The 15,260-nt window shown below is 60.2% G+C and overlaps 1 protein-coding gene across 1 annotated transcript in view; it reads right to left on the bottom strand.

Annotated features, from left to right (window-relative positions):
* The window catches only part of CSPG4 (chondroitin sulfate proteoglycan 4), a 29,509-nt gene extending 14,978 nt beyond the window's left edge, over positions 1-14,531 (bottom strand). Inside the window, exons 1-2 of the mRNA XM_076348488.1 lie at positions 14,447-14,531; positions 469-632 (exon numbers count right to left, since the gene is read on the bottom strand). Coding sequence (XP_076204603.1) covers positions 469-632; positions 14,447-14,531 — 249 coding nt within the window. The remainder of the gene's footprint in view (positions 1-468; positions 633-14,446) is intronic.
* Positions 14,532-15,260: the final 729 nt, after the last annotated feature.

The raw sequence follows: 15,260 nt of genomic DNA, 5'->3' as shown, positions 1-15,260 counted from the left end.
TAATTTTATTCTTCTGTCTCTTCCCATGCCCCGGTTGGGCTTGGCCCATGGTGGGATGGGGGAGTCTGCTGATGGAGACCTCCTTTCTTTGGATCCTCTTGGCTCATCCCTTCTCTTCACTAACCCCTCGCACCCCGAGGGTGCTGTGCACCATGTCTGACCGTGCAATGTGCATGGGGTGCTGGTGTCTGGGTGTCTCCATGATGCTCCCCAGCATCACACTAGGCAGTGGGTGAGGAGCTTCCCCGCTGGAGCCTGTTTCTCTGTATTTAACTGATTCTCCCAAGATTGTGTCCACTCTCCTCTTAAACTTTTAACGTCCCCTGGCAGGGGTCTTGACAGCTCGGCTGTCCATGCTCGTGTCTGTCCCTGTGGGCTGCTGCTTGCAGGTGCTGCCCCTTCATTCTTGCCCCGGATGAAGCCCTGACCCATAGACCCCAGCCTGCGTGGGGGTGCCGGGGTGCTGACCTGCAGGGTGCCGGCTTGCAGCTGGAGCAGGAGGTGGTCGGGCTGGCCGGCGGCCAGGAAGAGCAGCCCGCTCCCCTGGCTGGTGTACAGCTGCAGGTGGAGCCGCACCGTGCGCGAGGCGTCCGCCAGCGGCATCTCCACGAAGCTGTCCCCGAAGAAAGAGGCTGCGGAGAAAAGGGAGAGGGTCAGGGAGAGAAGGACACCCCCCCCACAAGCCCCGTCTGTGTGGGTGCTGTGAATCTGGAGCCCCCTGAGCCTGTCCATCAGTCCTTCCCCTCCTGGGCTCTCCGTTTGCCCTGTGACAGGGTGCTGGAGCCCGGCAGCCTGGAAAGACCCTCAGGGAAGTCTGTTTTCCGATTTTCCTAGGGGAAGGGGTTTCTAGGGGCTAGATGTGTGGAGGCAGAGGTTGTGTTTCTCCTTGCCCATACAGCATTTAGCGGAACCTTCCTCCTCTTCACGTGGCTAGGGCAGATGTAGTAACACCTATCACTGGGCTGAGTTCCGAGCGTTAGGAGGCGAGCCGTTACCCTAATGAGTCTTTCCCGCTTCTGCCACAGTCGTCTCCCTTTGGAGGAATACGAACCCTTCCAGTGGTGGCTGTGTCGTGCCTTGGCTGGATGCCCTGGCTGGTGCCAATCGCTGCTGAACAGAGAGATGCTGCGGGGGAGCCCTGGGGATGCCGCTGGGTTGGCCAACACCTTGCTCTGCTCCTCTCCCTATTTTATACGGCTTTCTAACATATCATCCATCATCTCCCTATCATCCAAACATTGCTGACTGTTCCGTCAGTGCTGGAGGAATAAATGCGTGTGCCTGCGATCCATGTGGGGACGTGAGACTGTACGGAAACCTCGCCTCAAACAGGGCGCCTGAAGCTGCAGCTGGAACGTGTCCCATGCCCGGTATACATCAGCCTTACAGGAACTCAGCGCAATGGCATGCGGTCATGAAATGAAAGACTGTGCCACAGGGCATAGGCAGGAGAGGGCAGAATTAAAAGCACAGGGAGTGGCAAGGCTTAATTTTACAGTGCTTATACTTTTTTTCGCTGGCTCAGTGCATGCGTGTGCATTGCACGCACGTTAAATGCGTGTGTCTGCAATGCGCTGCCACCCATCCTGGTTAGCTCCAGAGCAACCCATGGCAAAGTTAACTCTGCACTTGCAGGGTGAAGCATAAACACTCAGAAGACCTGAGTTTTACAGTTGTAAAAGTTTGGCGAGGATGTGTTGGAGGGGTGAACATGCACATCTTCAGTCCGTATGTAGTCACAGGCCGTAAAGCCTGCTGGGCGCGAGTTTATACGTGTGGAGCTTTCCTCCTAGACTTCGCTATTGCACTTGTCATCAAATCCACCCAGCTGCAGACCCACACTTGGGTTTGGGGTTCCCACGTGCAGTTTGTTGAGGTGCCATGGGACAACGAGGATGAGGCTTTGGCTTCTCCCAGGGTCCCAGCCCAGCCCCTGCTCTCTGTCGGAGGAAGCAGGGATGGAGGTTGGGTGCTGGGATGAAACCAGCCTCCTGCATGGTGAGGTCTGGGTGTAAACACCCATGCATGTTCTTACAGCTGCTTTTTTTCCTATTGCCCAAATTTCTGTGGGGCTGACCAGGGTGGGAACGGGCAGGAATCGGGCAGGCTCCCCCTGCTCTGGCAGGCAGGCTTTGCTCATGGGGTGGTGCAGCAAGTGAAAACCCAACAACAAGCAGCCACGGTAATGGAGGGCTTGAAATGAGCCCACTGTTAGAGGTGACGGTGAGGGTTTGCCTGGCGTGAGCAGAGCTGGAGCACTCTGCTTTGGCTTTTTGCATTTTCTTGAGCTGAGCTCTGTGGTGTCCTGCATAGGGGATGCTCTTCTGAGCCTTTCAGGGATGGAGAGACCTCCTTGCCCAGACCCCACAAAAAAATCATTTCCTGCCACTGGCAGCAGAGAAAGTGCCTTGGTTTTCTCCTGGGGCCTGGGAGAATAATGCGGGTGTTGCAAGGACCGTTACCCCACCTGCTCCGGGCAGGGAAGAAATAGCAGCATGGAAATATCTAGGGCTTGCTTTAATACCAAGCCCTTTGCTCAGCCCAGGGCAGGGCTGCCAGTGCGCCTTACTCAAGCCTGCTCATTTCCTGGCCCTCGTGCCTGCCGTTGGCATGGGGCGCTTTGGCTTCCTCGTCCTCTTCGGCCTAGCCAGTGACTCAGAGGAGCTTTGCTATTCTTTGCAGGGCCGTGAAGGGCGCTCTGTCCTCTCCTGACCTGCTCCCTCCTTCCAGTGGTCCTTGCAAAACCAGCCAGCCCCGGCGTGCCTTGCTCGGTGGCCAAGGGTGGTGGGTGCCCTGCCTGGGGCTCTCGGCATCTCCTTGTCCCGGCGCTTGGTGAGCAGGAACGACACAGCGCATTGCAAAAGGGAATTTTCCTCTCCCTCCTTGCACAGACGCAGGCGGCCGTGCTCAGGCCCCAGCAAGGCGTGCACACATGCATGCAATATATCGTGGTCCCCGGAGACATCGCATGCATGTTATGTGCTGGCTCCTGACGACGTTCCCCCCGTGCGTGCACACTCTGTGCTCCAGCTCCCACCAGGATTTTTGCTATGTTTCAGTTTTGTGGCTTCCCCTAATCCCAAAAACGTGCTCTTCAGATGGGCACCGAGAGGCTGCTCTCACGGAGAGGGAAAGCTTTGCCGGGGCCGGACCCACCAGCAGCTCCTCTGCCAGCCCAGGGGCCAGGCAGCATCTCCCGTGGGTGCTGGGGGTCACATTTCGGGGCTGGAGGAGCTGGTCCGGCACAGCCAGCCTGTTTTCCAGTGTGACAAGGGGCAGCAGCTCCTGCAGCCAGCACATTTTGTCCCGCCTCGGTTCTCCCAAAGCTGCCAGAGATGCTTTTCTTCTCTTTCTCTCATAAAATACTACTAATAAAAAGTTACTGAGAGCGTGGATGCCCAAGGGAGCGGTGCTGTTTGCTGGGTGAGGGAGGAGGGACCCTTGCCCAGCTCTAGGAGGCACTGGGATTTCTCTCCAGCAGCAGAGCAGTGTGAGTTACTGCTGTTCGTCTTCCCAAATTCCTGCTTTATTCCAGGGCCGCTCTCCTCCTCTGCTCTGCAGTCCAGCCAGGATGCAAACGCCACTCGGCCTGTGGCATTTCTCTTTCACAAGGGACTCACAGCTTTTCACCTCCTTCTCCCCTCTTCCTCGCCCTCCACATTGCAAAAGACGCAGGAAGTATGGCTTGCTGGATTTTGGGGGGTTTTTTCAAATGCATTTCGCCCTGGAGGAGCCTTCGCAGCAGCCGATTGATCACTTGGACGGCAGCTCCAATTTGTCATGCACGGAGAGGGCAGCGACCCCCCTGGGTACCCAGCCACGTCCGTGGGCTGGCGGTGGCTGAGCATCCCGGGCATCAGCCCATTCGGATGCACTCCCGTGACCCAAAAGCACCTTTCCCAGGTGATCTAAGGGTGCCACGATCACGCCATGGGCATGTCGTGACCCGAGCTGAGCCTCATCCCTGGATGGGGATGCCCGAGCTGGCCCTTCTTGCCCGTCACGGGGAGCAGTGGGTCTCCGTGTCCTGGCTGTGGGTCGGGGGGGGTACCCCGGCTGTCCTGCTCACCCTGGCTTAAAATAATTGACGTTCCCAGCTCGCCGTGTCCCACAGGAAATCGCTGCCCCTGCCTTGCCAGCCCGATGGAAAGGCGTTGCCGAGGCGAGAGGGGCCTCCATCACAGTTTCCGAGCAGCCGGCCAGCAGCCAGCAGATTATAGGCTGCAGTGTCATTTGGGATTGGTTTTTTTTTTTTTTGCATTGAAAAAAACAACGAGACGAGCCAAAAGCTCTGAGCAAGGGGCTGGGAGCGAGGCCCCGCGCGTGCTCGGCTCCTCCCGGGGCCGGCGAACAAGCAAGGGCTCTGTGCGAGTCGGTGCTGCCCCAGCACCCGCCCCGGCACCCGCCCCAGCCGCCGGCCACACGCCGGGTCCGGGATGCCTTGGCCCTCTCCTCCTGCTCCTCCAGTTGAAAACACGGCGGGTTTGGCCTCTCCAATTGCTGTTTTTTGGTGTTCAGGGAGTTTTTTGGCACACCAGCCCTCAAGCAAGCTGGCTCCGGCAGCCTGGGGAGCATAGCCCGGTGCTGGGCAGCACTGCGGCGGGGAAGGGATCCCCGTCTGCCCGGGGGGCTCCGAGCAGGGGGGCTCCCGGAGTGCTCTGGGGCTCAGTGGGGCCGGTTTGGGCTCTCCATGTTTTAACATCTCGGCACACAAACTTCTCCCACCTCCTCCCCAGCACGTAGGAGGATGGAGGAGCCAACTCCCAGCCCAGGCAAGGGAAAGCGCTCGCAAAGCTCAGCACGAGGGTTTGCGGAGTGAACCGGCGCTGGACGCGATGTTTTTTTGGAGCGGGGAGATGTCTCCTGGGTGTGCAGGGGGAAATGTGAGCTGGCGGATGGATGCCTTCCCCGCCCGCAAGCTCCTACCCCAGCTTGGGGCATCCCCAGCCCTGCCCGTGGGACAGCTGGATGCATTTTGAGGTGTTCATGAGGAGGTGCATCGGTGCGTGGGGGACACAAATGAGTCCCCAAGGGGCTGCAGGGACTCCCATTGCTCTGCCCGGAGGAGGACGCTGAGGCCGAAGAGGAAGGAGCAGAGCGAACCCTGCCTGGGGAGATGGGGCACGGTGCCGGGGAGGGGCTGGCCGCTCAACAAGGCTTCATTCAGGCTGCGGTGGGGGGCAGGTGGGGGCCAGGGCTGGTGGCCCCTGTGTGTTTGCAGGGAGGGTACTGGAATTCATTAAAGCAGCTCTTTAATTACCGGAGCGGGTGCCAGGAGAGCCCCATGCACACACACACGCGCCCCTGAAAGGCTCTCTGTGTTTGCAGCCGCTTCCCGCCCTGGCCACACCGGTTTTCTGACGGTGGAAAAACAGTTGGGGAGTGAAGGCTCCTTGTTGCCCGAACAGCCCCGGGCTTGTGCGGCTGCCGCTGCAGCCCAGCCTGCCGGCTGTCCTCCTTCCCGCCCGCCGGCCGATGCCAACAAGCAGCCGCTGTGTCAGTGGCGTGCCTGGTGCTGCTGAGCCCTCATCACTGGCATGGGGTGCTGCCGGGCGTGCCCCGCGGCCAGCTTGGTGCATTCCTCCTCTGCAGCATCAGGAGCTTTTTTCGAGGCCCTCTGAGTTGTTTGGGCTTGTTTTTTTTATTTTAGTGACTTTATAAGGTAGTGAGCTCGCCCGTCACCAGCCGCGCTGCGCTGCACCCATCCACTGTGCAAACACTGGAGGGGCTGGGGGGTGCAAACACCGGAGGGGCTCGGGGGGATGCAAACACCAGAGGGGCCCGGGGGCAGCCGCCCAGCCCTGGGGATGCTGCTCGGCAGCTTGAACCCCTCCTGGTCCCCCCGCAGCATGTGCATGAGCTCCGGTCCCCGCTCCCAGCGCAGGCAGGGTGGGCAGGACCAGCTCTCCTGCCTCCATCGTGGGTGGCCCCGGACTTCAGCCTCCCTAATCCCAAGCCTGGCTCTGCGATGCCCGATGGGACCCGCAGCCCCCCGTGCCCCGGCTGCATTCTGGGCGGTGGCAGGGCTGGGCTGTGCCCCTGTCCCCGCACGAGGCAGAAGGGTCGGGGGAGGAAGGGATCTGATGGGCTTTCTGAGAAAGGCTTCATTATGTTACACATTCCCTTCGGTTTACGGCGTGGTTTTATTTATGGCCGGGGAAGGAAATGAGCAGCTTGCGAAGCAGGCTAAGGCAAACACAGCCGCTGCAGAGCAGCCCTCGGGTTTGGCTGGGTCTTTGCTGGGAGGAGGGGGTGCCGGGTGGGGGACTGGGGGGCCGCTGCTTTCAGGGATGCCCAGAGACCTGAGCGGGTGCCTGGGTGCAGCAGGAGGGCTGAGCACCCGTCTGGGTCTCCACAGCGAGGAAATCCCAGTGCAATGGAGACGGGTCACACGTGAGCCGGTCTTGGGATGCAGCGATGGCATCCGAGCCCGGCGGGGACCTCGGGGATGTCCCACGGTACCCCTCGTGCCGGCAGGACCCTCCTCCGCAGGCAGCACGGGGCTGCCTCCAGGATAGGCTCAGGCATTTGGGACGGAGCAGAGCCAGCCCAGCAAACAGCCCCTGCCCTGGGAAAGGCCTCTCCCTGCTCTCCTGCTCCTGGGGTTCAGCCTCAAGATTTATGGGGTGGGGTGGCATCAGCACGGATCCATCCCTATCGTGATAGCCTCTGCCACGGAGGAGGGCTTTTTCTCTTTATCCCCACTCCCAGGTTTTATCCTCCGCGACACCGGCCGGCGGTTGCAGCTCCCACACCCCGAGCCAGGGCTGTGCGTGCTTTTCAAACCCTGGCAATGGGAATGAGAGCTCCGGTTCTCGCCTCCCACCCTCCACCTGGCCCTCCCTCGCAGCGGGGCTCCCCGGGGCCGGCGCTTTCCAGGAGTGCCGGCCAGCAGAGATTGCTGGAAAGCAGCGCCCGGGAAACCGCCAGCAAAGCCACGGACGATCACCCTCCTCGGGGCTGCCGAGAGCCAAGCGCTTGCCAGAAGTAGCCATCACCCTTGTTTCGGGCACGGGAGGAGGGCCCCTGGGCCGGGGTGCTCTGCTTTGCCCCCATTCCGTCCCGCTGGCCCCTGCCTCCCAAAGCAGATCATCCGCCCCTACCTCTGGCTGCACTGCACCGCTTTGAAAACGTCCGCCTGTGTTTATTAATTCAGTTCCTCTCCCCGTTCCCCTGCCAGCTGCTCTCCCGCTCGCCTTCCCCTGGCTCCTGCCTGATAGCTTCAGGAAAAAAAAATGCCTTTTTGCAGCCCACAGACTTTGGAGTCAGGGAAAAACATGCCCCCTGCTAATTCTGTGCTGCCTGGGAGGGGGGCTTGCTATATCATCCCATGTCCTGCCAGCCCTCGACCCCCTGCCCAACACGTGTGCCTGCTCCTGCCTGCCTCCCCCATCCCTGTGAAGCAGCATGAAGGAGCTGCTGTAGTTGGAGGCTGTAAAGAGGGGTCCAGGAGGCTTGGCTGGAGCTCCGGAGCTCCAGCCCTCGCTCATCCAACGTGGTTTTACGATGATTCAAGCAGCCCTAAAGCTGATGGTATTTCCTGCGCTCTCCTGCTCGGCCAGATGCAGAGCCGCGGAGGCGAGGGCAAGAAGCTGATAGCTGGCACTGCCGCGGCCCCGGCCGCACATCGGCTGCCTCCCCCTTGCAGAGGTCACGGTGCTCTCAGGAAGAGCTGGGGGGATGCATCCCCAGGGCGAGCACCCCCAAAGCCTGACGCGAGTGGGAGCAGGGATGGAGAGCTTTTAATGACATGTGGCTAAACAACTCCGGAGGGACTTAAGGAATAAGCCTGCGCTGGAAGTGGTGGTTGGAGTTTTTGCCCTGGGAAGCGAAGCAGGGGGAGAAAGTGGAAGGATTTGGGGAAGCAGGAGGCTCAATGGGGCTTTTGTGCTGTCCCCTGCAGCGTGACTCAGGCTCACTCAGGCTCCCGCTGCCAGGAGAAGTTGGCCTGGAAATACTGTATCAGCCCCAGAGGACGTGGTTTCCAAACCATCCCAAGTCGGGTTTTGTTCTATTTTTTTCCCCTTCTTTCTTTTTCTTTCTCCCAAGCCGTCTCCCTCTCTCTCTGGCTGGCAGGTTTTCCAGCTCCACCCTGCACATCCTGGCCCCCGCTCCCACAGCTTTCCCTACCCCGGCTCCATGCCGTCTGCTTCCCACCCGGCGAGGGAAGAGCTTGCAGAGCTGCAGGGGGGCACACGGTGGCATAAGAGGGGACAATCCCAGCCAGCCCAGCACCGGAGGAGCAGGGGAACCTTGGGGAAAGCCTGGGCTGGAGGCTGGGTTACGGGGGAGCGGGGCACCCAAGGCGCACATCCCACCTGCAGATCCCCAAATCCCATCCCTGCCCACACGACAGAGCCGGTGCCCGTTCCCAAGCCGGTCCCCAGCCCTGGCAGAGGGAAGGAGCCTTCCTGGGAGCCGGCATGGGGAGCGGCAGAGCCCGGCCAGGGGATGCTCACAGGCATCCCTGGAACGGCTGGACGTTACCGGAGAGATCCTCGCCTGCTGTCAACAAACAGCACGGCTGCCGCTGGAGAGGGGCCCGTCTCCAGCCGCCCGGGCTCAGACGTTTCCCAGCCTCGCTTGTGTCAAACGGCTCTTGTAGTGCCAAGATGGGGGGGGGTTATCGGCCAAAGTCGGGGCGAGGAGGGGAAGGACGGGCATGAGAAGAGCGCACAGCCCGGAGCACGGAGGGAGATGCTGAAGCTCTGCCAGGAGCTACCTGCCGGCTTTAATTTCAGCATCCACGGGCAGGGAAGGAGCTTTTAAAATGTGCAGCTCAGGGCGATCTGGCCATAGCCATACTGGCAGGGCAGCACCCGCAGCACCCGCAGCGCCCTGTGCCCTGCAGGGCTACAAGGACCATGGCCGGGATGGGCTTTCAGTGATGCTGGGTGCTGCGAGGGGCAGAGGAAAGTGTCTCCATGGACAGGGAGGGGTGTTTGCAGCATGGAAGGGGAAAGAGAGGATATTTTTTGCTCATCTGGGGTTGACGTGTTAAATTGTCTGCCTTGGAGTTCTAACTGCAAAGAAAATATTTTCTTTTTTTCCCCTTCGTAGAGCCGAAATCTCATCTCTTCTCTTTCTTCTCTTCTCTTCTCTTCTCTTCTCTTCTCTTCTCTTCTCTTCTCTTCTCTTCTCTTCTCTTCTCTTCTCTTCTCTTCTCTTCTCTTCTCTTCTCTTCTCTTCTCTTCTCTTCTCTTCTCTTCTCTTCTCTTCTCTTCTCTTCTCTTTTCTCTCCTCTCCTCTCCTCTCCTCTCCTCTCCTCTCCTCTCCTCTCCTCTCCTCTCCTCTCCTCTCCTCTCCTCTCCTCTCCTCTCCTCTCCTCTCCTCTCCTCTCCTCTCCTCTCCTCTCCCCATGCTTTCGGAGGTCCCCCTCCCCACCCTGCCTCCTCCTCCTCAGCCCTGTTATCCCCCTGGCTTTTCCATCTATGAGAAACAAGCGGCGGGGTGATGTTTATAGAGAAAATAAATGCCTGCTCTATTTCTAGCACGGGGGGACGTATAGCTGGCCGTGTAGGGCTGTGGGGGTGTGGAAGCGGGCGCGCATATCCCCTCCCAGGGCTGCGGGGCAGGACAGGAGGCTTTTCTCAGCCACATCTACCTCAGGCCAAAACGTCCCCCTCTCCTCCCCGGCTCCCAGAGGAAGTGACCCCGGTGGGCCCAGAAATTTCTGTGGGATGGAATGCACAAAAACCTCGAAGCCCGGCTGAAGCCCAGCCAGAGGCTGGGTAAGGGAAAGGGAAATTCCTCCTGACCCCCCCTCGCTTTCTGCCTGTGCACTGGGGAGCACCGGGGGGGCTTACGGCATGATAACAGATGGGGAGCATCCATTAACACGCCTGGGGGTGGCACCGCAAGCAGCCGGGGGCTCTGACCCCAAACCCCCCCTCCCTCGCCCACCTTCCCCCTGCCCGCCTGCAGCAGGGAGGAAGAAGAACCACCAGAAAGCCAAGATTTGGGCAAAAGAAGCAGCAGGGGTTCACAGGGGCCATCCCAAGCTGACTCACAGCCCAGGAAGGCTCCTTGAACAGCCAGTGAGTCATGGTGATGGATGAATGTTGCTTTTCTCCCTCCTTGGCTTGGAGGCACGTGATGGGACCGGCCACCTCCAAACCGTGCTGTTTGCCCCGTGACTTGCTCCGCTCCCATCAATTTTTGGCAGCGCCCTCCTTTCGCCAGGATGCTTTCTGTCTGCTACTGTCTGTCTGTCCGGCTGTCAGGCAGCCAAGAGCAGCCGTTGGGCGCAGGGCAGCTCCCAGAGGTATTGCACGGAGTGATGCCCAACTGGCGCAGGCGACACACCCGGGGAGGAAGGATGGAAAATGGGAATTTATCACCCTCTTGGATCCAGGGCACGGGGCACAAACATCTTTCACCCCACCTCGCTGCTGGTTGGCAAGAGGATGCTCGGAGGCCCTATTTGGTCTGTCCTGAGGATGAGCGACAGCTAACGAGCGACAAACCGGGTGGCAAACCTGCATCTTCCCAATCCCGGGGTCGGGAAGAGCTGCGGCAGTCCCGCTCCTCTGGTTTCAAGCCCAGCTTTGCAGAATCCAGAGCTGCCCTGACTCTGGGCTCTGCTTTGCAAAGCAGCCCGTGGCTTTGCAACAGGGCAAAGTGGGTCCTCTCGTTGTGGCACATTAACAGAAAGCCTCGGGTCCATTTGCAAACTTCACAAGTAAAATGAGCATCATGCAGGCATGTCCACTCCCACCGCAGCAGCTCAGGGAGAAAGATCATAACACATCTCTCTTGACCTCCGTTTTTCTGTTACGTTTACCCTAGAAAAACTACGGGCCATCCCATCCACGTGCAGCATGGCAATGTGCAACCAAGCATGGGCACGATGGAGATGGCTCGGGGAAGGACTGGTTTGGGAATGAGGGGTCTCTGATGGGCAGCCTCCTCGCTCCGTGTCTCCAAGAGGTTTGGAGATACGGGGTGGTGAAGGGGCTGGTTGCAAATCGGGCTGCGCCGCATGCGGACCTGCCTTGTACCTGCTGGGGTGACTTGGGCACGTGGACATGGCCTGGGATGCCTAGGCAAGGCCCAGGGAGTGTACAAATACGAGCCGGGGGGTTTCTAGGACTTTCCCGGCTGAAGGCTGGGGGTGATGCTAACGCTCGGGGAGGCTGGATTCCCAAAAAGGAGACGATCTGGAGCCCGGCTCCTCCCGGCACCTGGAAAGGGCTGAGGGAGCAGCCCCTGGGAGCTGAGGCTGGGCTGAGCCAACGCCTGTTGTGAACAGTCTGTGCTTTGAGCTTTATTTAGGCACACAGACATTAGCCTACTGCCTCTGAAGTTCTGTTACTGTCCAGCCTTCAACCTGACGTTAGTTCCTCCGGGTGAGCTTAACCCTGTCCTGTGATCTTGGAGGAATGCGCTTATTATATATTTGCCCGCAGCCCTCTGTTGCTAAATATAAGAGTGAGACGAGAATATTCCTCCCCGATTCCCACGATACCAGTTTGCAGTCTCCCCCCTTTTCAGCCTTTTTCCTGTTCTTTCCCATCAGCTGGAAACTTTTCCAGCTGCTTGCAACTATGACCTCAAAACATGTGGCGCATTCACAAAAAAGAAAGTTTGAATAAATTGGTCGGATTTCCAAAAGTGGAGGAGAGGAATAGCCGAGGCAGCTCCCTAGAGCCGATAACCCCGGATAAGGCAGGAGGGGTCCTGGCCGGGTACCCCGGGGCAGGCGCCGTTCCCTGCCCATGGGCAGGTACTCTGCACGGGGCAACCATGGACAAGCTGGGGTCACTCTCGCCTACCTGGGACCCCCAACACCGCTGCTAGGGGTCCACCTGAGACTTGGGGGTCGCATTTTTGGCACCCCCTTGCTGGAAGCTCGGGGTGAATGCTGCTCATAGGGACCCTACGCATGCAATTCCTTCTTCACCACGCACCCCTCCTCATTACAACCCCCCAGCGAGAAGGTTTTGGGGGAAGGGGGAGCTCAGCCTGCGGGTGACCTCACTGGGAACCGGAGGAGAGCCAGGCTGTCTAAAAACAGTTTACTGAAGCTTCACACTCAGATGTTAAGAGGACAAGTTTTATGAGTGTTTTTTCTTTTTGATATAATCTTGTGTTTGTTGATGTGCACGGTGACTCTTTCCATTTCGGGCTGGGCAGAATGCCCAGGCCTCTGAACCTGGGCTTGGAAGCAACGCAAAACACAGGCTTCGCCCCTAAAAACGAGCCTGCCCCAGCCCCGTGCCCGGCACGCTGCTGATGGCTGGTGTGGCTCTCCCTGATGGGGATGGAGGGATGTCCCAGGGCAGGCAGCCCGTGGGAACGCCTGGCACCGGCGCTGGTGGTCTCAGCAGGGATGCTCCCAAGGGGATGGGGCTCGGGGGAAGCCGGTGCCCAGACCCGGCGTCGTGGCTGGCACATCTGCTTCAGCCGGGCACAGAAATAGACCCCAGCATCAGAAAATGGGTGTAAAACCCCTTTCCTTTCCCAGCCCCGAGGGTCCGTGCCAGGCAGATGCCCATTGATCCCTGGAGCTGTGCCCTGGGGGGAATCTGGGGGGGGTTGGCAGGTGCCAGTGAAAGCCACGTGCTGGTTTTTGGGGTTGCTCCAGCCCATTCACCATGAAAGAGCTCGGGAGTGCCAGGGCAGCCCCGGGAGCCATCCTGGACACCCGAGTGGGCAACGGCTCCACATGGTGAAATCCCTGCCCGGGACGGAAAGGTCAGGGCTGGAAGGAAGAAGACCACTTTGTTCATTAACAAAAGGGATTTTTTTCCACTCAGCTTGCCAGGCATCGTCATATTTTGGTGCATGGTAAAAAAAGAAGGAACAAGGCGGGAGGGAAGGAGAGGAGCGTGTCCCTGGAGGCCACCTGCTTGCTGGGGAGGCAATGGGCACAACAAGGGACCTTCAGGGATCTTGCAGGTGCTGAGGGCCACAGGGCTGGGCTCTGGGATTGTCCTCCTCCTCACACCGACACAGGCTCGGACGCAGAAGATGATTGGGGAGCAAAAGACCAGAGGTGGTCAATAATTCCTTTGCAAACTGCTTGGACAAAGCAAGGTCCTGCCCCATCGCTGGTTGGAGCCCTGGTGCCCAGGGGGAGGGTTGGGGAACAGAAACTGCTCGGTGAGATGTTATATTATTTTGGGGGTGAGTTAGGAAAAAAAAGTGCTTTTTAAATCCCCTCCACTTCTGAAGCTGTGGATGCCACTGACCCAGTGCAAACGGTCGGTTAGACCCTGAGCACAGCTTGGAGGGTCGGGCTAAGGCGCAGACCTGTCCTGAGCAGGATAAGACCCGTGTCCAGACCCCGCAGAGCCTGCTGAGGCTTGGACCACCGCAGGTACACGTGTCCCGGAGCAAGGGAGGGAGCAGGAGGCAGAAGGCACAGGGAGGAGGCGCAGGGTGGGAGCGGGGCTGCGGCATGGCAGTTGGGATGCTGAGGCAGAGAACCCTGCCATGCCAAGAGCCGTGTGGTCAAACCTGGCCACTTCTTGGGGAAAACTGGATATAAATCACCCGCTCTGCTCCCCGCCCAGCCCGTGCCCTGCAATAACCCCTCTGCCCAGCTCTGTCCCTGTGCAGCAGCCAGCATTCCCTGCCCTCCCTGCTGCCTGGGGCCAGCCTGTCCTGCGGCACCGTGGCTCCTTCTCCTGGGGGAGACCCTCAGCCCCGGACAGACCCTGATGCCCCATCACCCGAGGGGTGATCCTGCACCCCTCTGGGGCTGTGCTGGCAGGAGAGGCAAGCCCCTCGCCCCATGCACCCAGCCACCCCAGGCGCACGGGACGGACAGACAGACGGAGCAGAGCCGGGAGGTGACACACACACTGGCAAATGCTGCCCAGCTCCGTCCTTCCCACCGGCACCGTCCAAGCCCCCGTTCCTCAGATGAGAGGAGCTGCTCTCACAGGCAGCTACTGTGGCAAGGCCAAACATAGGCAGGGAGGTCTGGCTGTCCCTACTGGGGTTGCGGGACGTGCCCGTGCTCCGTCCCCATGGCGCAGGGCTTTGGCAGAGCGGGAAGGTGCCTTTCTCCTATGGGCTGCCCATGGCGCAGACAAAAGCCCTGCGGCTCCTGCATGCACGCAGGGAGCGAGCCCCATCCCACCCAGCACCACGTTTGCGCGTGCCGCTGGGGAAAGCATCAGACCCAGCCGGGGCACGCAGCACCCTGAGAGCCACGGTGGGCGAGCAGCCCCGCTCCCTCCCTCGGCTTTCCCTGCAGGGCAACCTGGCCCAAACACCCTGCCCGAAAACAGGCGGCTGCCTCTCCATGCTCCTGCTGGCTTGGCGACAGGCCCCCCCCGCAACTCGGGGAGGGACAGCCTGCACCCATGGGTGCCCACACCGCTCCCCGTTGGGTCCCCATCCCTCCCAGACCACCCCGCGCACCCAAAGCCGAGCCTTATCCCCCCGAGTTTCTCACCGCTCCATCCCGCGGGTGGGCTGGCGGGACGGGGCTTACCTCCGGCCGGGGGTCCCGCGCAGAGGGGCAGCGGCTGGCAGGCCAGCAGCAGCAGCAGTGTGGCAATGCCACCTCGGGCACCCATGGTGTCCCCCGGGGCTGGAGCAGTGGCTTGGGCTCCGGGCACGGCACAGCCTCCGCCGGCGCTTGCTGCCAGGCGAGGGCTGCTGCTACTACTATATTTAATAAAACGGAGCGAGGGAGGGACCCGTAACTTCTCCCGCCTGTCAGAAAGGAGGAATTCGCTCAGATTACAAAGTCAATTTTGTCTCTTAAAGGGCTAGAGGCCCCCGCCCGCCTGCCGCCCACCCGCCGCTCAAAGAGCCCTTGTTCCCACCGGGGCGAGGCGAGGGAGGAGCGACCGCCACCGCTGACGGGGGAAGGAGCCCGACGTGGGGTGCGATGGGTGGCTCCGGAGGCACCGCCTGCTCCGGGCGGAGGGAGGCATCCGTGGTTTTCCCCGGCACCAGGCATTTTTGGGGGAGCAAAACCAACTCCTGGTCCCAAAGCCTGTTACTCATCCCTGGCTGTATCCCTTGGCGAGCCGGCCTGCCTGCCGCCATGCCGCCTTCCCTGCTGCCTGCCAAAGCAGCTATCCAAAGTTTGCACCTCTTTCAGCAGGACTAAAGGCAATCGGGATGATCCTCAGCCCTCGGGGTTCATAATGGTCCAACCGTGCTAGCGTGGCACTGGGAAAGGAGCTTTCCAGCTTCTCCCCCCGGTGCAAAGCCAATGCCACACGTGTTAAGGACAAGGTCACAACCTTTCGGAGACGCAGCATCCCACCCAGCCTGGTTCCCCCTCCTCGCCCCGC

Source organism: Aptenodytes patagonicus, chromosome 10 (assembly GCF_965638725.1).
Source record: "Aptenodytes patagonicus chromosome 10, bAptPat1.pri.cur, whole genome shotgun sequence".
NCBI lineage: Eukaryota > Metazoa > Chordata > Aves > Sphenisciformes > Spheniscidae > Aptenodytes > Aptenodytes patagonicus.
The sequence above is the reverse complement of the archived record's forward strand: the minus strand, read 5'-3'. Positions and strand labels throughout refer to the sequence as shown.